The 23,893-nt window shown below is 38.4% G+C and overlaps 1 protein-coding gene and 1 long non-coding RNA gene across 5 annotated transcripts in view; one reads left to right on the top strand and one right to left on the bottom strand.

The window, feature by feature from the left end:
* arb2a (ARB2 cotranscriptional regulator A) overlaps positions 1 to 16,612 on the top strand; it is a 771,898-nt gene extending 755,286 nt beyond the window's left edge. The window contains exon 11 of one of the 2 annotated variants that reach the window (XM_068029690.1): positions 13,769 to 16,612. In XM_068029690.1, coding sequence (XP_067885791.1) covers positions 13,769 to 13,920 — 152 coding nt within the window. In that variant the 3' untranslated portion in view covers positions 13,921 to 16,612. Of the gene's footprint in view, positions 1 to 7,915; positions 7,939 to 13,768 lie in introns of those variants that run through there. The other variant, XM_068029694.1, reaches the window with a different exon arrangement.
* Positions 596 to 23,893, bottom strand: part of LOC137369085 (uncharacterized) — a 34,092-nt gene continuing 10,794 nt past the window's right edge. Inside the window, exons 1-5 of one of the 3 annotated variants that reach the window (XR_010974868.1) lie at positions 18,244 to 19,412; positions 17,881 to 17,986; positions 16,565 to 17,449; positions 10,610 to 10,656; positions 6,702 to 7,098 (exon numbers count right to left, since the gene is read on the bottom strand). This is a non-coding gene — a long non-coding RNA (uncharacterized lncRNA). Of the gene's footprint in view, positions 1,992 to 6,701; positions 7,099 to 10,609; positions 10,657 to 16,564; positions 17,450 to 17,880; positions 17,987 to 18,243; positions 19,413 to 23,893 lie in introns of those variants that run through there. The other 2 variants (XR_010974867.1, XR_010974866.1) reach the window with 2 other exon arrangements.

The raw sequence follows: 23,893 nt of genomic DNA, 5'->3' as shown, positions 1-23,893 counted from the left end.
TCAGTTGTGGGATCACTTAGCTGTATCCATAGTATGCTGCTTCTGCAGTTTAGAGTGCATGTAGTCCTGGGTTGCAGTTTCACCAGGTTGGCGCTTCATTTTTAAATACACTTGGTACTGCTCCTGGCATGCTGTTCTACACTTCTCACTGAACTCGTGTTGTTCTCCTGTTTTGATGGTAATGATAGAGTGAGGGATATGCTGGGCCATGAGGTTACAGATTGTGGAGGAATACAGTTTTGTTGCTGCTAATGGCCCACGGTGCCTCATGAATACCCAGTTTTGAGCTGCTAAATCTTTTCTGTATCTATTCCATTTAGCACAATCGTAGTGCCACACAACACGATGGAGGATGTCCTCAACGTGAAGATGGGTCTTCATCTCCACAAGGACTGTGCAGTGGTCACTCCTACCAATATTATCATAGACAAATGCATCTGTGACAGATAATGTGGTGAGGATGAGGTCAAGTAGGTTATTCCCTTGTGTTGGTTCTTTGACCACCTGCCACAAATCAAGCTGTGTCCTTCAGGACTTGGCCGACTCAGTCAGCAGTGGTACCAGCGAGCCACACTTGGTGATTGAAGTCCCCCACCCAGAGTACATTTTATGCCCTTGCTAACCTTAGTGCTTCTTCCAAGTAGTGTTCAACATGAAGGATCACTGGTTCATCAGATGAAGAACAGTGCTACGTGGTAATCAGCAGGTTTCATTGCCCATGTTTTAACTGATGCCATGTGACTTAGTGGGATCCAGAGTCAATGTTGAGAACTCCTAGGGCCATTCCCTCCCAACTGTATACCACTGTGCCACCACCTCTTGTGGATCTGTACTGCAAGAAGTATCTTGTTGCTAACAGTCACAACTGGTGTCTTCCACTGGACCACAACATTTTGTCTTTCAAGTTCAACTGGCAAATTAAACAACCATTGCACTCGCTATAGCTGCCGTTTGATATCAGTTGTCACAGTAAACTGATCACATTTCAACATTTTGCCAAGTACTACTTGTTGGATATGACTGCAAAGATAAAGTTGTCAGGGGGGGGGTGGAGTTTCCTCACAGCTGCTCCTGCTACTCCACTCTAACTTCACCACAATCAGTATTCTTCTATGTTGAACACCACTTGGAAGAAGCACTGAGGGTAGCAAGGGCACAGAATGTACTCAATCTTCAAACATCAAGAGTTGCTTGCTCACACCACTACTGACAGACTTAGCCGAGTCCTGAAGGGTGAACTTATGGCAGGTGGTGAGAGAACTAACGCAAGGCAATAACCTACTTCACCTCATCCTCACCAAGCTACCTATCGGAGATGCAATAAATGTCTGCTGCACTTCTGCTGAAGTTAAGGTGGTGGAATGAGAGCAGCAGTGAAGAAGTTTGACGCCATAGTTTTTAGTTCTGTGCCAACCTCAGCTTTGAGATTGTAACAAACAGTATGTTCTTTTAGTGCTACTTTGGGACAATTAGATATTGGATAAAGATAAATTATTTAATTTTGGCTTTAATATTTATTATTCTTTAATTAGGTTATCCTTAATACATCAACTTTTCCCACCTTTTTTCATAGTAGACCAAGCATTAGATGGGTAGGATGTGCGTTTATTCCCACTATTCTTCAGCAGAGACCATACAGAGTGAGGAAAAAAATCAGAACATCACCCAGACTGCTGTCACCCACCTTCATAAAGCAGCCTCAATAAAGACCAGATTACAGGTCTTCAGTCAGTTCCACTCAACCAAAATTAATGTGCTACCAAGGAAAGCTCCTGCAACTCATAGACACATAAGCATCTCTTTAGTGGACAGGTTGTAAACAAAGTATCTTTTGTAAGCTCTTCAACAAACTCACAAAATGCCTGTGGAACTGAATATTTTCTCCCTTTGGTACAGTCTTCCGTCTAACACCAATGTTGCCTTATACTGCCACACATTGATTTCAGTTCTCTCAGGAAGTTTTCTGTCATTGCAGACACTCAGCAGCAGCTCTGTTTAAAATGGAGAGGAACAATAAAGACAATGTGAAATCAAAAAGGTTATATAAAGATGTTTTCAGTGGAAGACATACAAAAAATTCTCAGTAACTTCAGGCAATTTCATCTCCCCCGCCCCCCCCCCCCCCCTCCCGCACCACAACTTCCCCAACCCAAATTGATTGACACATCCAGGATTAAATCAAGATTGTTGTATGTTGCTCTTTCTCACAACAGTAACATAATTTATTTGGAATGGAATTTGGCATCAAAGTGCTAACTTTATAAATGTTCATTACTGGCAGGGAGCCTCACCTGCCAGCTGTGCATATCATGGGCATTAAATCAGCATGGAAATTAATCAATGCAAAAGCACTACGGAGCATCCACTATGTTTTGGTATATACGGCCAGCAAGTGAAGTTCCCTGCCATAGTTCACATTTGAAAAATTAGCCCTGAAAAGATTTATTGTCCTGCTTTGTCTGTTCCTTAGTGAATTCTTTTAGGCCCAATGTCATACAGGCATCTTACACCCATGTTGAAAGCATTAGTGGCACAAATTTACATGCTGACTGTATTCCTGAAAATATCATTGTTTTGGTTGCCGTTGCATATGAACATAAGTTTTAGGAACAGTGAGAGTCCGTTGCACATAACAAACCTTTTTTTTAGGATCCACCCCACCTTCTTACCATAGTATCATGAGAAACACCTTCAGTTGTCTTTCAAATCTATATGTACACTCAGTTTCAATGGCCATTTGAGTCAAAAAGTGGCAGCACTGCCACTATCTCAGCAGAAATTAGATCTAAAATCTGAGATCTTTATAGTCTGTATGGTGCCATATAACAGTAGGCACTGTGTGCAGCCTGAGCCTTTGGGGTGGGGATCAGTGAGAGTTTTAGCTATCCCAAGTGTTACGATCCCATTAAGGACCATTAACTTTTTAAAAAAGAAAGTTGAATTCCCAGTTATTACTGAAAGAATTATGCCACAAGATTTCACATTTTAAACAAAAACCTTTACTGTAGAAGAGTAAAACAAAGCAAAACACTAACTTAACACTATAGTTTGGAGTGCTTATATTTTAAACTTAAAATCTTAACAGAACATGAAGATGTTTACTTTAAACTCTCAATCCCAACAGAATTCTCCTGTTTAGCTGTTACTTCCACTCCAACAGTTCCCCTATAGGTTACAGGATCTTGGCAGTTTGTTCACTTCCCCTGGGACCAATCCAAAGTGCACCACCGCTCTTAAGAATTCACTTGAATTCATTAGTTTCTCAGCTATCTTTTGATGTATGAGATCATTTCCTGTTGAATTATCTTGGAAATCAAGTTCTCATTGGTTGCAGGCCTGAGATGATTGTAGATTTCTCTCTTGGTTGAAAGTTCAGTTGAAGTCAATGCATCACTTCTAGTTCACTGAGGTATAGTGTAAATGCAGAATTCTACAGCAGGGCACTTGCCTTCTCTTTGTTCATGAGCCCATTTAACTTCCAACTGCTTTCCAAAAGCTAACTGACAGTCAGCAAGCACACACAGATCAAAAAACCAACAAGCACCTCCTGCATCATCTATCTCCATAGCAAGTGGTACAAATGGGAGGTCGCAGATAGCAATTTAAATTAATTATTTCCAACTCCAAATCTTTCTTTGTTCTGGGAAATCATATGAATAATTTAAACACTTGATTGAGGTAGCTGCAGACATACCGGGCTGGATTTTTCCAGCTTGTCGTCGATCTCGGCGGCGAGCTTTTTAAGCAACAGGGTGCACACGCGGGATTTGCCCCGCTAAGCCGCCGCAATATTTAGCGCGGTGGTTTATTTACATGGAGGGGGTGGAGTGCCCGCCCCTGATGACATAGAGGGGGTGGGCGCTCCATCCCCAGCAATGGCATCCAGTGCCACCACACAGATGCCGGTGCCATTTTTAACGGCTTCAAGCCCTTCAGGACCATTTACATTTTTAAATCGTCACACTTCTTGTGCGCATGACGATATCATTAAAGTTCATTTTAAAGCATTCTATATCCCTCCCTGTACACTTGATATTGTGTTTTATCAAGTAGAACAACCCATTTGTAGTAATCATATGCCTCTAGACTGAAAGTCTGGAAGACCTTTCTCTTTAGGTAGATCTGAATTTAGAGTAATCTTTGTATATAACTGATAGCACACTGACACAGTGGCCATACAGTAGTTACATTAGACATCTCTTAAGCTTATGTGTAAATCAATATGGCTTACTATTTTGGAGAATCCAAATTGCCATACCAAGTTGTCAGTCTCTTAGAAATTTAGCCAAATACTTGCTGCATTACTACTGTGATAATATACAAAAGTAGTCTGGAAGTTACTGTTCATGATGTTAGTAGACACCACTTAATTTATCCCTATGGCATTCCTCTACCCACCGTTTTAATACAAGCATTAATCATTTATTTTAAATGAGTTAATGCCTCCGTTAAAATGTTAGGAAAAATGTACAAAAGCAATAAATTTTTATCCGTTAATATTGTTACAAAAGTGTTTCGATAATTTTGGTTAAGTATATATTTTTTAAGGACTTGTATTTAAATTGTGAAGATGGATTCATTGGAAGGCTGAAGATTTCATAGAAGCTGGACTTTGCTTTGTTATTGACAGTTCATTGAAAGGACTCTCAGATGTTGTTTAAAAACAACCTTGCTGGAAGTCATGTGCTTTAAGCAATGAACAACAGAAACCCTGGGGAAGATGTTTACAGAGAAATGACAGGTCAAAATTTATAGTGGTCAAGAGGCTTGACTCTTGAGATATTGGACTGAATTTTATTAATGGCCGCACATCGTGGTGGTGCGCTTTGAAGTCGGCGGTGTGCCCACACTAATCGGCCGCCACTGAGCCCCTGCGATATTACGTGTGGAGGTTTATATAAATGGAGGAGGTGGAGCGTCCACCCCCGATGACGCAGAGGGCGCGACGGATCCATTCCTGACAGGGGTGTTCGGCACCACCACGCAGGCGCCAGTGCCATTTCTAAAGGGCTTCAAGCCCTTAGAAGTCATTTTAATTTTTAAAGTGATATTGTGGTGCATTGTGTGTTTGTCTGTTTTCGGAGCAAATATCAACAAAATGAACTTTATTCCCAAACCAAACTTTCCCCCCCAATCTCTTTCCATTTGCTTTTCAACCCCTTCCCACCATCCCCACAGCCGATAAGAAGTGTTTTTCCCGCTCCCCCACCGCCCCGCCCTGATAATTCTAGTCCTGCCCCCTCCTCACCAGCATCTCGTCTCAGAACTCCAAACAGAGTTCCGAAAGCACGCGTATTGCAGCTGGCGGCCGTAAAATCAACGTGGGACAGCCACCAGAACCAGGTAGGTTTATTTGCATCTTGTTTTAATTGATTTTAATATTTAAATGAAGGCTGGCGGGGTGGGGGCACACCAAGGCCTTGCTGCCGCTACCGGTAAAATTTGGCAGGGCCTTCTCGGCATCGTGGGTCTCCCGCAAGTATTTTACGGGCCACCCCGCCACGACCCCTGATGTCGAGGGGCGGGTAAAATTCAGCCCATTGTTCTTGGTTTCGCTTTGGACAGTGTGTTGGGGTGTGAACTTTTTTGAAGACAGTTGGAGAAAGCTAGCCAAGAGAGCAGCCACCATCAGCTCACCCTCTTCCATCGCTTTAAGAACCTCCTGAGAATCAAGTATAAGAAATTGAGAAACTGTTGCTACATTTCTCCTAAAAAGCCTGCCAGAAACTCCTGATGCTGCATTTCTCCTAGAAAGCCTGCCAAACTGATCCTCAACGTCACCTGAAAAGAACTGCTCCAGAAAGATCCCAGTGACAGCCGTTTACGCGTATTTGGGACGCCAGACCAAAAAGAGACAACTGACATCTTTCCATATCTTTTTTTTTCTTCAAGAATTAGCAAGTATTTGGCCAAAGTATTCTTTTTTTTTGTAACAGGCCTCTGCAGAGGGAATTTCTTTACTTTTTCAGTGTGTGTGTGAGTATGTCTGTGGGGAATTTAAAAAAAGGAAACTTTCGTATTTCAATCTGTGTGTTAATGCTTTGTTTCATTACTGGTTAAGTCTTGTTTTATAATAAACTGATAATTTTGTTGTTTATTAAAGAAACCTGGTTGGTGCATTTTATTCTGGGATAAAGAGCAGTGTATATGATTGACTGCATCAGTAACTGGGTAAACATTTAAAAAAAATATATGTTGTGACCTGTGGAGAAGTGGAACTAGAAAAGACAGTGCACTCCTCACTCCTCGATCATAACAATATCAATGATTTTTAGGCTCATATTTATTATGTTCACACATTTGAATTACTTACAATATATTTTAATGTTTAAAGCATTTCAGAAGTTGTTTTGCAACGTTTTAGGTAGTTCAGTGTCAAAATATTGCTGATTATGTTTCAAGTCACATGCTTATTGTTGGAGGAGACATGGCCCCAGGCTAGGAGTGTTTCTCCCTTACTACAACCAGTATTTGTATGTAAATAAATGAAGATGAAGCATAATTAGAATCTGTCACCCAGAAAAGCACAGTGTTCATTTTTGTGAAATTACTTTAGTACTTTGCTGATAAAAATGCACATTATTAAGATCAGCAGATGATTGTTTGACATTTGTTGATGGAATTATGAATGTACTACTTTAATCATTAAATATAAATATCTATATATCAATGATTTCATTAATTTTTTTATTAGGGTGAAGGTTTCATCACAAAAGATGCCATTAGAGTTTTAATAATAATTGTTAGTTACATAATATCCAGAAAGCCATCACTATAGAAAGTAATATATTTTTCTTAAATCATCTATAAGTAGAAATTATTTTTTCACCAAGGAATTTTTGTTTTGTTATTTTTAAATGCTGCATAGTGCTGATAGAGCCAAAAAAAATCTAAGTGTAATTGCTTTTAAAGCAAATGAGTCATTTCTGTTTACATGAGTACACCTGGAACATTCCAGATCTGTTGGCAGACTTTATTCATTTGCAACTTAGCTGCAGTGGTCAGGACCTGATCTACATACAACTGTCTGTATGATGGTTTAGAGTTCGAGCTCACTGAAGATCTGTGAAGGCTGGAGAAATCATTGATTGTATTGCCCTAAAAAAAAAATCAAATAGAACTTCAAATTGGATATAAATTATAAATAACTCATCTGAAGTAGGTAAGTTATAGAATGATCATTATTCTAAGATTAGTGGGGTAAGAGATGTTAGCACAGGGGTATTAATTGGAAGATTATAAGTTTATGGAGTTGACTGAAGGCAGTGCCCAATAGTGTCCATAAATCCGAGATGGTTGGATTGATCTCCCCTCTTTTTCTTTTTTCAGTACTGTTCATTAATACAGGCTAGCAAGAGGTCACTGTAATAAACAGAAGGTCAACACATGCACCATCGGTGTATAGATGTTTGTAAAGCAATAAAGTCATAAAAAAATGTAACCCTGAGGGTGGGTGACTTGAAACAGGAAGAAAAATTATAGCAAGCAAAGGTTTCTTCCTGTGCCCACTGAACCCACACAGTCAACCTCACAAAAATTGTTTAACCCTCATTCCACCTTTATGCAAAGAGATAAATTATCACAATGAACTGTTTCAATAATAGCTTTTCAAGTGAAAATTCCCCGACTACAGGGTGTTTCCAGATATAATCTGTATTTTATTTTGTAATAAATTTTAACTTTTCCAGACTGGTAATGTTTAAAAAGAATCTGTCAAATTAACTTCAGTTAAATTGAGAGCTTACATAATAATGACTTACGTAGGTTGCAACACTAAAGCAATATATAATTCAGGGATGTTACTGATTTTTTTTTTAAATTACTGCTGCCATTAAAGTGTAAATTATGTTTTTTGAATAGTGCTGCCATCACCCTCCATGTCTGGCAAAAATATTTGTACAATTTATTTTCACAGTCTGGTGACTTCTGTTAGTCTACCACAGCAACCTCCAGAAGCTCAAGGGGCACTACTAGAAAGTACTATACTCTTTTTACATTGAATTTTTCTGGACAGATGGTAATGATTTCAGATTTTAGTGATTAACCTTCCGAGAGCTTCAATTATATTTTTGCATTGTGTAAAAGATGTAACAAGATTACAACATGCAAGTGTATTCAATAAATATATGATAAAAAGAAGTGTTCTGTGAGATACTGCATTTGTCTTATGCCTTCAAATAGTCAACATTATAAATATACAGATGACATTTTGGGAAGAAAAACATATTATTGAAAATAAATAAATTATATCAAAGGCTACAAAAGAGCCAAAACACATGAAAACACAGTAATTTCATTCCAACATGTATATAGTTGCAATTATTACCAGATTACATTAGGAGACTTTTAAATCAAAAGGGTTATGGATCTACAATATATTTTGATAAAATTTCAAATGTGTAGCCTGAGTAAATGTTTTGAAGTAGTATTTTTTCTGATTTATTGGTCTTCATTAAAAATCTAAAATTAAGAGCTGATATGCATTTTGTTACCTCTCTCAACCTGTGAAAAACTTTAAGTATTTTACGTAGAAAATAATTGATGCATAAGAATGATTAGCAGCAGGCACTAATCTAATCTGCATTTTAGATGATGTCAAAAGCCACAAAGCGTAGCGCAAGCAGTTTTTAACGGTCACCCGAATCTTCAGATTATATACATTGCCTTGAAATCACTCCTTGAAATCTTACTAAAAACTATATTTTGAAAAACAATTTTATGTTGTGATTTCATTCAGTTTTGCATTGGCAAATCCTTTCAGTGCAAATGCCAACTCTTGTGTGTTCTCTGTTATTGATGCATGATGATTACTCACAATGAAGAGTTAATGATTGCAACATCATTACCGTAAGCCAAGGGAGTGATCATGTGCAGTTGATTATAGGGACATTTTATGGCCATTGTATATGATACATTCAACCAAAGCATTAATGATCGTAAACTATTAGGTTTCTTGTATCTTTATTTACTGCTCCATGCATAGTAACATTTGAACAGAATTTTAAAGCCTTATATTTTAAATGTTTCTACTTGCAGCTTTGTTAGCCAACAAATATGTGTGCCTTTTTATTCTTGACAATGAATATTATCCTAATTTAATGTGTAAATAACTCTTCAGGCTAGTATTCTTTTTGTAATGCACTTCCTTGTATCAGAGATTTATGCATGTTTGACCTGTTACTCCATCTTTTCTTTTGCTTCTAAAATTAAATTTCCATGTATTTTTAAAGATATTTTCTTGCTTCTCTTCCTCTGATCTCCTGGGCCACGCATCAATTGCAGCCAAGAGACAAGCAACCTGTCCCTAGATCTCTGCCAATATCACTCTTGAGCTGGCCAACAAATAGTGTCTGAGAGTGACCCAGGGATGCTTCTTCTGATTTTCCCTATTCCCTCCCTTTCTCACTCCTGGGTGGGAAGTGCACAACCTCTGATTTTCTATTCTTCACATAAGTGAGGCTGAGATCAGGAGCTCAGTGGGTGGGGATTCAAGGTGTTGTTCAGCCACGGTGTTGTTCAGCCACGATATTGTGCTATATATTGATACTCCAAAGCATTGCATGACCACACCACCTTAATTCACAGACTTGTCATCTTGGTAATGATTAATCTCTACAAATATATTGCTTGTGCCTTAGTAGTTAACTTCACTGAAATAATGTTGCTGTGATCTCTGACACCCCTATTGTACTAAGATTTGTGTAATTGCTGCATGCAACATTGAAATCTCCTTTAAATATCATATGCTTGCCAGTTTTAAACTGCGTCTTTCCTGTTCTTTCTTTCTTGATCTGACATGCACATTTTTTCATAATTACCAATGACAGGTGGTCTGCGTTTATTTCAACAAACTATTGGATAAACCTAGGACAGGGTAGTGAACTGATCGTGCAGACTGCATCACTTGGAAAACCTGCTTTGATTTTTCAAGCAGAGTCCCTGACATGTACATCCTGTATTACACCTGTAAGCGATAGACAAAATCACTTGCTGCTGCTAAGTGACAGTTGTGTTGCAATTTACCAAGCCAGTTCTTGGGTGTTGGTGTTTAGTCCAGTCTCTGTTCACAAAAATGGACCCACATCACACGGTTTAGGCCTAGTTTTGCATGGCCTTAATTGATAGTGCAGCATGCTTTGTCACTAACCAAGCCTGGCAACTTAATCACCGTTACAGCTTACAGATAGTTGACCTTCAGCCTGGAAAATGTATTTTATGCCGAACAGCTAAGCTAAGTGAGAAAGGCATTTAAGTATCTAGAATAGATCGTACAAGGATGAAGACTGTTCACATGAATCTGAATGTTACCAGTCAGATGCCAGCGTGTATGACAGCTGGTCATCCCTTAAAGGAGTGCTACTGTTCAGTTGTTAAAATCAGTGTTGTTGCAGTCTGACAGTTAAATGGTTGAAGATTGCAGTGGCGTCAGATTTTTAAAAATTGACCTTTTTTATTTCAAAATCCACACAAATGCACTAAATGTAGCAAGGCTTGCCATCGTTTGAGCACTCGTATATGGACATTGATATTTAATGACATTTCCTGTCCCTAGCAGCCTACGGTGCTTCACCTGCATATAAAGCTTTCAGACAGAAAAATCAACACTCACCTATTGCCTCTGAGCCCAGCACCAATCTACTTTCTGATTTAACCATTCTAAAGTAAAAACAAAAATTGCAGTCCTTTTTAAAATCAAGATTTATTTCATTCTTTTACTGTTGCTATCTCAATTAAAGGAAGACATATCTTTTTTTTTTAGAAATGGCCAGGAGCATTCTGTGCTGTAGAAATAATACACAGACTGACTTTTTTTAACAATTGCAGTTGAATCCGAATAAACACATAACTGGTTTGCCCGTAAATGTTATGCTTGCATCAGGATTATGCTTGGATCAGGATTTCTGTAAACCGCAGATAAAAGTAGTCAATTTGCTAATCTTTATGCCACAGCCCATTTAATCATTCATTTGGTAATTCACTATAAACAAAACAGAAAACAGTTAACAAAATCCTTTGTTTTACACAAAAGTAATTAGACTTGGCGAATATGCTTCTGTCTCTAGATGAAACTTGGCTGTGGATTGGCCAAATTTAATGTGCAGCGCATTAAAAGCAGATAATTGTGGGACATTTTATGCTTGGAACGGGATTTTGTAATTCACAGTTATTCTTGGATCAAGAATCGAACACACAATGCGGGTGAATGGGAAGTGGTTTGTTATATTGGAATTCAGTGCTTGGGGCGCAGTTCTGCTTGGATGAGGTACTTGGAGTCAACTGTAAAACAATTCCTTCACACAAAAGGCTCCAGTATCAAGGCTCCAATATCAAATGACCTGTGTAGTCTTGTGAGACTGGCAGACTGAAATTGTGTGCAGCTCCACTGATCTCTCTCCACAACTCCGGCTCAGTAAGCCTCCACAGAATTTCAGCTCCAAGAACTCTACAGGGCCAATTTAATAATATCCAAAGACACCGTTCATGAAGTATGTTGTTATTGTTTGGAATAGCTTGAGTTCTTGTGTTCAGTAAGATGACAAAAAGCTCCTCCATTTTGAGTATCCTGAATTGGCCTGGTGGTATTTAGAACCATAGAAAGGTTACGGCACAGAAAGATGCCATTCAACCTATCATGTCTGCGCTGGCAGACAAAATTAGCCGCCCAATCTAATCCCACCTTCTAGCACCTGGTCTGTAGCCTTGCAGGTTACAGCTCTTCAGGTGCAGGTCCAGGTACCTTTTAAATGAGTTGAGGCTTTCTGCTTCCACCACCAATCCAGGCAATGAATTCCAGACATCCACCACCCTCTGGGTGAAAGGTTTATCCTCATTTCCCCTCTAATCCTTCTACCAATCACCTTGGCCGGAATTTGCACGCTTTCAATTCGGTGGCCTTCCGACACGGAAGTGCTGCCCAGGAGCCCTGCGATATTACACACGGGGCTAATTTAAATGGAGGGGGCAGAGTGGCCGCCCCCGATGATGTAGAGGGGGCGGCCACCACGTCACTGGCAACGGCGTCCAGCGCCATTTTTAAAGGGCTGCAAGCTCTTAGGAGAAATTTTCGTTTTTAAAGTGATATTGTAAAGCATTATTTATTAAACATTAAATAAATAATGGAGGCCCTTTCCCATCCCCCTCCCCCGCCCCAATGTTTTTTTATGGCACATTAGCAGAAAAAGAAACTTTATTACCAACCCGAACTTTCCCCTCCAACCTCTTAACAGTTGCCCTTCAACCCCGTCCCACCATCTCCACTTCCAATAAAAAGTGATTTCTCTACTCTTCCACCCCTCCTGCCCCGGAAATTTTATTCCTCCTCCATCCCCACCAGGTTCTTGCTTCGGAACTCCAAGGTCCCCCCACAGCTGGTAATGTGCGGCGGGCCCTTCTCGATGTCGTGGCCGAGGCGGGCCTCTCCCCGCAGAATTTTACCAGCCCCTGCGCCACGACCTGCGGGGTCGAGAGGCCGGTAAAATTCAGCCCCTTAAATTTGTGCCCCATGGTAATTGACCTCTCCACTAGGGGAAACAGGTCCTTCCTGTCTACTCAATCTAGGCCCCTCATAATTTTGTACACCTCAATTAAGTCACCCCTCAGCCTCCTCTGTTCTTTCAAGGCTGTTTCAGTTTCTGAGACTGGGTTGAATTTGTGCACGGGGTGGGGGGTGGGAGGGGCCTGTCCACCAGCCGAAAAATCAGTGACGATCCCGCCTCTGCCAGGCCTGGGGATTCAGACTGGATTTTACTGTCCCCAGGTCCATAATTGGTCTTGGGCGGGACTTCCACCTTATTGAGGCAGCAAGTCCCACCCAATAGAGCTGTCGGCCAATCAGCGGGCTGGCAGCTCTTAGTCCCAGCAGCGCCACCAGGAGCGGTGGCCACTGCTGGGACTGCAAAACAGCTTCAGGACGAAGATGAGGGACAGCACCGGAGAAGAGGAAGCATTTGGTGCCTCACCGGTGGCAGTCGTTCAGGCTCCGGCAAGGGCGGTCGGTTAGGGGGGGGCAGCGTGTTGGGCGTTGTGGGCGGTTAGAGTTTTGGGGGAGGCCCTCCATGGGGCACAGGATGCCCAATCAGGAGGGCCCCCTCCAGGCTGCCAGAAGACAACCTAGTTTTATTAGGCAGCTTTTCTGAAGTCTCAGCCACCTGCCAGCCAACCGTTACGTCCCCATGATGGCAGGCGGAGACCCTTAAGTGGCCGTTAATTGGACACCTAAGTACCTTGATTGCCCTGGGGTGGGCTGACCGTTTCTTGCCTCTGCCGCCCTGCGTAAATAGGCAGCAGAGGTCCAGAGCGAGTCAGGAAGGACCCCCCCAGTCTTCCACTCCATTTTACAACCCTCTCCCCGCCACCAGCCCGCTCTTTTGGCGGGCCATAAAATTCCAGCCTTAGTTGCCCTGCTACACATTAGCTTTTGGATTTTCACGTCACTAGTATTATACTTTGGATGTGTTTATCTGAGTATTAACATGTGGTAGTTTAAACATGTAGGCTCTTCAAAAACAATTGTAAGTTTCTAGATTTGATGCCTTCCTTGACTCAGGATGAATGTTTTAGATAAGCTACAATTAAGGATAATTATGGCTAGTCAGCCAAACAGTGCTGTTCTTTTAATATTGCAGCCTCATAAATGGGTTGTTTCTCCTTATTCAAAACAAAAAAAATGAACCTTTTAACTGGGAAGGGATTTTCCCCACAATTATCTATATCTACCACATTTGATGGATGCTGACATTAACTGTGTTCCTTTTTCACCCATTTCTAGGTACAGAACGGCATGAGCTAACTTCCTGGAAGAGTTTTAATTCTATTTTCAAATATTTTGCTCAAGCTTTAGAGACACAGAACACTGAAGCCAAATCTAAGTCAACGGTGACCACAAGAAGCTCCCACCGAAAGAAAAGTGAAGAATTATGAACCAAAATGCCACTTTTCTGCTTTTTTTTGCACTGGCAGTCCCTAAGTCCCTCATTAGATTGTTTTCTTCTTGGAGCAAAGGGTCATGGTGTATACATCTAAATAGCATTTTGCATTATTTCTAGATGAGCGCAACTGTCAAAGCAATATGGGTCTGCCGGTTGTGTTTCCTATGGTCCCAAGCTCAGATTTGGTGCCACCGATCGGTGCGCAGATCAAGAGTGACAGCAGTTCTGCACAGTGCAGCACAGAGCGGCTCTAATTGCCCTGACACAGCCCTGCGCTGAGCTAATGCCATGGGGCTATTGGCTTCCCCCATGTCCTAACGCCTGCCAACTCTTCTTCATTAAAGAGACAGCCTCTCTTTTGTTGGCCTATGTACAGCAGCTTTTAAAATAGCCAAGAATCACAGCCACTCAACATTTTCCTTTCACGTACTCAAAGACTTGTCATAATTTTCAAGGGATTTCAAATGCATTTAAGTCGCTAAAGATGACAGTTGTTTTTGGTGATGCCAGCTGTCATTTTTTGTGGCTGCTTAAAAAATAGCTTTGTATTATTGAAACTGTGTGTTTGTTTTGCAAAATAAACCAACATTACTTTTTAAAGGTGGTTGATGTTTAAAGATATGTTGAGTGAAGTTGATTCATTGTGAATTTCTGTCTGTTGGCCAACTTGAACTGAAGCTATTTTTTTTAAAAAGGCAATAATTAAATTTCTAAACCACAAGGTATGTACTCATTATGTGATTTGATCAATGTATTCTATACATTATGCCGCTTCTCGTAAATGACTAGCTGAGGTTTTAAAACTAGATTGAAAATTGGACAGTGCTTTGTTTTCTCAAAGCATTCAAAAACATAAAACAAGTTGTTGAAAGATCCCTGTAGATATTTTCATTCTACATTTGTTGAAATTTTTACATTATCTTGCTTTTAGCTAGCTGCTGAGCATTTTGTTTTAAAGATAGACTTTTAAACTTTTTATTGCAAAATATATGTTGGTTCCTTGAGCTAATCTGAAATGTGCATTGCAATTCTTGTTTTAAATGATATTTCATTGTCCATTTAAAACCATTTCAACTTTTGTAACATAATTAAAATGGGACTTTAGTGACTTAAACATCATGGTAATCGTGAAATTGCTTTGTAAGAAAATAACGCCCCAAATTGCAAATATGCAAGAAATTGCATGTTAATACTAGTTTAGCTCCTGCTCTATCATCCTGTGTGAAAGTTCATTTTTCAGTTTTACAGTTTGCTAGTTATTGCTCAAGAGCTGCGATTCATTGGCTATAGAGCAGCTTGGGGATTTTGCTAAAATCTAGGACACACAAATGGTAAAATTTGAGTAATGTAAAGTATGTTTTAGGGCATGCTTTCATCAATCCTTGGAGTAATTACTCATTACCTTGTTTAATCATTTGTAAATTGGAGCTCTTGTAGTGCTTTGGAACATGGTTTAATACAAAACAGAAAGTAGATTATTTAGGATATTCAAATTCCTGTTATTGCAAAGACATAAGTCAGAAGGACAGCACTAAAATGCTAGATGAGAATTAAAATATGTGCCTTTGATTAAATATTTAGCAATATGAAGTTTGAGAAATATGAATTGGCGCAAAGCAGCATACAAAGTGATTAATTCAAGTGATTTGTTCGAGTTTATAATGCTGCTAGTGCTCTGAATGGCTGGAGAGCTCCATTAGGATATGTGAATAGGCAAAAGGACCCAGGGGAAGCCTTTAGTAGCTCCTTTGGCGCATGTGCAGCTCACTCCCATAGAAGCAGGATAGGAGGTTTGCAGCTGGAGCTTTGATTGGAGCTTAAAGTCATTTGACATTACCAGCATTTTCTGCAAAATGACACTAGTCCCTGCAGAACGTGTGCCCTATCCCTCCATTCTTTAGATGTGCAAAGAATTTAAGTGTGAAAATTGTAAAATGAACTAAGCTAACCCCAAAATCGAGCATTTTAATTGATAGTGTTGACTCGTCAGTTCATCTCCAGTCATATCAAAATTGGTTCACATTGTTTTTACAGTTATATATTAGTCAAGGAAGTGCAGAAATGGCCCATGAAATATTTGTAGATTTAATTGAATTTTCATTTTTAGTCATCAAAGCCAAAGTGAAAGAAAAATTGGGACATGTAAAATAGCCTTCAGTCAATTACTTGGTAAGGCTTAATTTTTTAAAGCAATGGACAATGTGATGGTTACATTTAAACAATCCGCTGCGTTGTGGGGTCCTTTTTATATTGAGCACTAACTGTTGTACATCTATTTGTAATCGCAAATGTAATTAGTCAGATTTTGAAATATTACAGGCTTACTTTTGAAAACTATCATAAAGGAAAGAAATCACCTCGATACGATGAAGGCTGAGGATGACTGACAGCACTAAGTGAATAGGAGCTTTCCATGTAATTGTGAACCAGGGCAGTGGGAGAAAATGTAAAGGAAAATGAATTTTCAAACCAAAAAGCTTCACAGCAGAGCCGTGATTTTTATTTGTGATAGTTTTGAAATCCATCTTATGAAACTGAAGCACTGAAATGAAAAGTTGCAACCTGCAGTGCATAAATCAAACTCTGTCTTTTATCAAGCTGTATCGATGACCCTGGTTTTAAAGCATTTTACTTACCAATGACAATGTGTAAAAACGCTGAATCGAAATAAAGGTTTATTCCCACCTTTAGTTTCAGTGTCTTTGTTGTCAGAGATGTTCATGTATTAAAAAATTTCAATCAGAAAACGGAGTAATTTGTTGTCATGGGACATGGCTCAATCGTTGAATAGAACAATCATGGAAACTCAGAAGGCAGCATGTGAAATACAATAATGGCAAATTCAAGTGGTTAGTATCACAGTAGAATAACCATTTATCTTCGTTTCTAACCAGGAAATGTCTTTAAGTCGAAAGTGCTCTTGAAATCACAATTCTTTCACAAAAAGCCGAATCTTTTTAATGACATTTTTATTAATTTCCCTTTTGAATTAACTAGCAAGTTGGTTTTAGAAAGAGAAATGAGTTCATAGTTGATAAATTTGCTGGACCTTAGTGTCGCAAGTCAGTTGAAAGAGTTCATCTTATAAGGTTACTTCCTGAGTTAGGAGCAAAGTTACTCATCCTGAATAGAAAGTTCGTAGGCGAGAGATCAATATTCAACACAAGAGTTCGAAACAGCAGTTTCTTAATTATGCTTTCATATTAGTGACCATTCGAGTCTTTGTAAGATCCAGAAAAATACCGGGACTATCACATGGCCAAATCCAGGCAGAGACTTGTATTTAGTGTGGAAAGTGAGGTCACCTGAACATTCAAATATCTAAACTGAAAATGAAAACGACTTAGCACTTTCAGACAGCGTTATCAGTTGAGATTATTGAAAGGAAAGTTCATTTAACTCAATTATTTCTTCACCTCAGCGTCGGGATTGCTTTCAAACCCCGTAATCCCTCTTGGTGTTTTGGTGCAACAGGGAACAAAGCCTTCTAGTCCTTTCTTCCTTTTACCCTAGTAAGACATCTGGGAAGAGAGGAAAAATACTATTTAGGTTCAGTTTATAATTTACAGGAAAGGACACGTTCTCTTCGTTTATATGACACGTTAAAATTGCCACCGTTTGAAATTGAATTTGAAATTCATTCTTCCAAGAGTTTTTGATATTAGGTTTCATAAAATTGGAAATTCTTGTCTCTAAAGAAATAAAACGTGGTCTGATTGTGTCCTTAACACATGAAAGGTGATGAAAACACGAGCTCGAATTCAACGCTGGTAAAAACAAGTTGCTTTTAAACCTTTAATGGTCAAGTTTTAATCCCGAATTCCTGATTCTAGCTCAAAACGCAGGCAATTTTCTAAATATATTTTCTATGCATGCAAAAATAAAAGCTTTTAGTTTTGATTTGAAATATAACGTTACACACACATGGGCATCTCGCCCACTCATTTCCTACCTGTACAAAAGGGTCAGGCAGAGCAGACCAGCTTTATCGCTTGTCTGTAATTTAACACCCCAGGACTTGTGAATTGAGTCAAAACCAGGATTGGCAACATGTCGACCTCGGCAAAATTTCAGAGTTAACACAAGTAGATTAGTTTCGTGAAAGAATCTCCCAAATATTTCACAATTTTAGTTAATAAGGCCGGAGACACAAAAGAACAAGGTGTTATAAACAAATGTTTGCATAGTTTGATGTTTAAGTGGGAAACCGTCTCTCGATGCAGTCCTACTGCATCTAATAGGAACTGGGGATATCCCTCCAGAGCAAATATAAGTTTAAACATTTGAATAGAACTGGAAATATTGTCTAACTTACTTTCAATATACCTGAAATTAAGTAAGCATCGTTTATTAAAAGAAACGGTTAAGGATCCGTGCTATTGCCCACCGATGTCTAATAGTACGATATACTTCGGGATGGGAGAACCTTGGATCCATATCAATATGCGGTGACCTATAGGCCTGAAGTAGTATGCCAGAACTCAATCACCTATATGAATATGAATTAACATATAGCTAACGATTTCCAGCTAGACTGTTCACATCACACAATCTATGCAGGAGTATTCTGCCCTGTAAAATGCTTTTCTGCCAATAGCTTAAATTCTGTTGTGTAATAATTTTAACTCATCCTGTCATGATGCATGGGGCAGCTTGTTCAAATCTGGTGGACATCTTGTCAGTCCGCCGTGTTAGAGTAAAATTACTGTCAATAACTGAAGGTAGGAACTAGTTAAAGAAAGAACTTAACTACAAATAATAAATACGCTCGCTAAACTACAAAGGATACATTACAGGCCGTTTTATTACTCTGCTGTGGGCATGCTTTTACTGAACAGTTCTCAGGTTTTAGTTTATAATAGAAAATAGGACAGGATAAAAACAGTGTGACTCAAAAACTAACACAGAAAGAAACAGATACTCGCTTTCTGTGAAATCTCTATCCCCCCGTAATTACGAACAAGGGTAGAATTGTTTTTGTCCAAATATTAAAAAAATAAAAACAAATGCCTAGCTGCGGGCAGGAAACTAACATAAATAGCCTTCGTGAATGATAACAGAATAATAAATTGCGGGGCACATCTTGGCGTTCAGATGACATTCATATATAACTGTCGTACTTTACTGGAGCTATATAATAATTCTCTGCTAATATTAGTTTATACGTCAATGAGGTCCGTATCACTTGTTGAAAGTGGTCAATGCAGTCACAAAGATTGGCAGTTAGTGTGTGGGAATATTTAAAATGAATTCAAATGTTAAATATATGCCACCTTTATTAAGAACGTGAAAGATAATAATGGATTATGGCCCTCGTGCCTTGTGCCAGTAAAAAATCGTCGACGTTGAGAATAATCAAGGTTACTTATCACATGGTAGACGACAAAAATGTTGTATCCGATTGCAAACTGAACTCTTTATAAAAAAACACTAATGAAATCGCTCCAATAAACAATCAGAACAGTTAAAAATACAAAAAAATAGTTTAATGTACCTCTGATTGATTGTCAGGCACTACTGAATCACACGATAAAAGTTCTGGCAGATCTTCCAGTAGCAATTATGCCATATGTTTGAATGCTATTAACATTAACTCTTGATATTTTAACATATATTTTTTATAGGCGAAAGCTTCACCTTTTAGATTCAACCTTTTTAGTTGCTAGCACTCTTCGTGTTTGTGAGTTTATTCACTAGATCAGTGACAGCTCTTTATTTGCATAATTATATGCTATAGTCTGAAGTGAAAACTAACCTCCAAATTTCATGGGTCACCAAGCTGCAACAATCAATGTTTTATCACGTATGCTAAGGAAAATCTAAGAAGCTCTATAAAGTTTCTTAGGGATTTGTTTTTTCTCTGTCTCTGGGAGAGAAAAAGAATATGTGTGTCTCTTCAAGAGATGTAGAAACCTTTACATCGCTTCTTAGTAACTGAAATCTATTAGTCTGTAATAATAGAGATTAAAATGTACGTGGGGATTTCAGTCCTTTTACTTTTACTTCAAAGTAGTTCTGTAAAATACGATTCGTAGTATAAAATAGCCAACAGTTCTGACCAAATGAAATCGGGTTATAAGCATTATTTCGTACAAACTAATTCGATGAGTGATTTTAACTACAGATGTACTTTATAATGAAATAAAACAGTTGTATATTTTATAAATTATACACAATTCCCAATCTATTTGCAAATCAAAATCAGAATTTTGTTTATATAATATTTTTTAACAGTATGTTCGTTTGCCAACATGCTTTAAACATTGTTGAAACTACGAAGTTATTCATTGATATTGACTTTATATGTCTGGTTTATTTTTGCATTTTCACTGAATATTTTCTTCGAACAAGCTGTACTATTGAGTACAGCTCCGAAAACACGATTGCATTCATTTGGATTGTTTCTTTCATCTCACAAGGATGAAATTGTTTTTTTAATTTGAGGAAATGTGAAGCATATAAATTTAGATTTGCAAGTTTTTTTTAACTAAAGGTTTTTTCAGTTTCTTACCCTTGCTTGTTTCTTATCCACTCGCAGAAAAAGAGTACAGGTTCTGCGTTTTGAAATGAAATAAGACTTAACATTACAAATATTAAAGAGTAAAACGCTTTTTGTAACATATAGAAATAAGCAAGGCTCTCTTCCCCACCTCTAACCATCATCACTATTATATATAAAAATAAAACTTTGGTAACAATGCATGAAGAGCACGAATTTTTTCATACATTAATATACAGAATCGTTCATCTATTTTCGTCTGCGTTTTTTGATTTGGTGTATTTCTATGAAAAGCCTTTCTTTGTCCATACCTATGCAGCTGTGCGCCTCTCACACACAAGTACAGTATTCAGGTGTCGCTGAACATCGTAAGGTTTTTTTTTCTCATTCATGTCAAATTTAATTTGAATCTGTGTTGAAATAGTAACTTTCTGGTGACATTGCAGAATAAATCAGCAGGTCACTTGCCCTGAAATTGATCACCAACTTAAATGCCAGACTTCCGTTTTTTGGCCAACCTGATCCACCTTATTCCTGGTTGATGTGCAATGGATATTTGATCAACTGCTATTCTCAACCTCATTGACATTATTTTCAAAAGTACTATGCATGTTGTATCTTGAAAAGATTCCGAGTTACATGGTACTCCACAGTCCCATCCAACGTACCCGCGTATATGGAAAAGATATTTCCCAATATTAAACTATTTTAAAAACTCATAGATAGCCAAACTCGTCCTTATCTTAATAGTATAAATATATTTAGTATCTTGATACTGCTATCATCTACACTGTGAAATGTCACATATAAAAAAAAAATGCACAGGGGACACGGTAGGGAACTGCGCAATATTGGATAGAACTTTCCCTGTAACGCATTTGTATAGTTCTGAGAAAATGTGTTCTTAGGGATTATCGAATGTGATATTACAGCTTTAGCCAAAGGACATTTGTTGGTTGCTTGCTGCTGTACAGGTAGACTGAAAAAGTCCTAGAAGGTCACCTGCCACTTCCTGCAGATTAGCGTTCTCTTCCCTTTCCCCCACCCATGTCCCCGTCCTTTAAGGAGCTCAGGTGTTTGCTGCTCTGTTGCTCGACTGCGCTCCAGACTTGTTACTTAACTCCAACACCACCTCTCTTCCCATTCAGGTGATTCAGCTCTCATCTGAGTGAAACGTTTTTGTCTCGGTGCCAATACTGAGAAATATCTGCATAGTTTCCAGCTTGTTACTGCCCACTGTGTTTTCAGGTCATTTTTTTTATCTCACCCTCAAAGCAGAGTGAACGTTCCTCAGCACATTTGATTTGCACTGAACGAACTTTTTACTCCACAAGACAAAATTGAAACTTTATCCACAGGCCTTAATGTAGATTTTGAAGAACCACAAACACCAGTGATATTGTTTTTTGTGTCTAGTATTTTAATCCACTTTCTCGCTAAATTGTAGCAAAATGGGTTGCAGTTGCTCTTATGTATAGAGCATTTCAAGCCAAACTTTTAGTTAAAATTAAAGTGATCTAACTCTCGTCGCTTTCAGGGTCAAGGCTGATGTCAATCCAACCCCCGCCAACTTCCTTCAAATAGTTCTGCATCTACACATTGATTTCCTACGGACTACTGGGCCTGAACTAAATAAATTGACGATTTGTTCAACTCCCGGTGGTCTCTGATAAGTTAAAATATCCATGAGTCCATATAATTTTGTGCACAGGTGCTTTTGTCCTCAAAGAGCTCATGTTGAAACTAAATACATTTCAGCTACTGGGAATGTTTTTACCAGATTTTATTAGAGGGAAACGTTAACTGCACAAAAATGGCTCCGTTTTTGTGCTCATTATGAGCGATGGAAATTTAATGCGAAAACAATAAAAGGCAATGGAGATTGGGAGCTGGACAACTCAGTAAAGTTTACTTCCGACCTCTTGTCCCTCATTGTCCAAGAGCTCTGGTTATTTGCAGCCATATAATTAATCAATGGATTCATTTTACTAAACTCCAATTCATTTGAAGTAGATATTACTTACTGTAACATAAATGCATGCATTTTTAAGGCAATAGGAATTCAAGTTTTTGTTTTGTTTTTGCTTCTATTTGTCACCTCTCCTTTTGGGCAGTATTTTTAAACTCTGTTCTACCGCCAGCAGCACTACATGAAGAGTTTCTACATTCAGTGCACTAATTTTAATATCTGGAATGATGACCAAAGTACCAAGCACTGATAGTGTGTTTTTTTATTTACTCTCACATCGAACAGTATGCAGAGGTATGGGTAACAAAATAAACTAAACTGAAGCTCTAGATATATATACGTTTATATATGTGTAAATATTAAATATTTTAAATATAAATGAGCGACCTCCAGTTCCATCAAAGTTGTACTACTTTACATGAACCGTTCGAGCGCCAACATTTTGCAGTTTTGAAGTTTAAAATAAAGTTTAAATGTGCCCATTTTTTACAGTGGGGAATAAGCTTATCACTTGCATTATTTATCATTTGCTCTACTCATTGAATTTTGTTATTTCCTGGTTTGTTACATTGCATATTTTGCACGGAATATAACTTGGTGAAATATAAATTTCAATAGCACTAGTGAAATAAAATGTAAAAGTCATTAGCTATAGCTAATTGGTGTAGTTTAATTCATAAAATAAAGTTTTAATTGCACCCTGATGCGTTAAACAGATATATATAATATATATACGTATATATTACACATATATTAGGTGGCGGAGTCGCTAATTAACTGCATTCAGTGAAAACTGAAAGAAAACGAACGTCAAAAAGGAAATTTGAATGTGAAATTCTAAAACATATTTGAGAACATTGTTGCAAAATAACACTTTCGGAGAAATTATGTGTCACCACAAGCAGATTGCATCTATCTAAAAACTAAATGCTGTATTTCAAAGAAAAATATTTAACCTGTTGTCAACTCTCGGAAACAGAAAACCTTAGGGGGTGTTGGCAAATGGAAGCATTAAAGAGTAGAGCGCCATGTACCACTTACTTATTTACAACACGGAGATATGTGTGTCTTTGAATTGGTAGCGAAAGTGGGGAGAATGCTGAGTGAAACAGTTCAGCTACTGCGATCTCAGGCACTGAGTGCTCGATGGGTAGCACCATGGACAGCGCACTGCAGAATTGTCATAAATCAGATAGTTTTCACAAATCTCTTGGCGAATACCAGTAAAGGGGAAAAATAAGGCCTTTGCATCATAGCATTGTTAAAGAAGGACAGAAACAATAGATATTTTTATTCCGAGAACTTCTTTATTCATTATATAAAGTTTACGGTATAATTTATAATACATATATGTTCCTCACATATATGCACACTTTAGCAAGCATATTTCTTTACATTCCATTGGGTTTGTAGCTCTCGCTAGTTTTACATTTATTTTTAGAATTGTTTCTGTGTTTTGATTGTCGAGTTGTTTTATTTATTTCAGCAGTCTGATTC

The sequence above is a fragment of the Heterodontus francisci genome, chromosome 4 (genome assembly GCF_036365525.1).
Source record: "Heterodontus francisci isolate sHetFra1 chromosome 4, sHetFra1.hap1, whole genome shotgun sequence".
NCBI lineage: Eukaryota > Metazoa > Chordata > Chondrichthyes > Heterodontiformes > Heterodontidae > Heterodontus > Heterodontus francisci.
The sequence above is the reverse complement of the archived record's forward strand: the minus strand, read 5'-3'. Positions and strand labels throughout refer to the sequence as shown.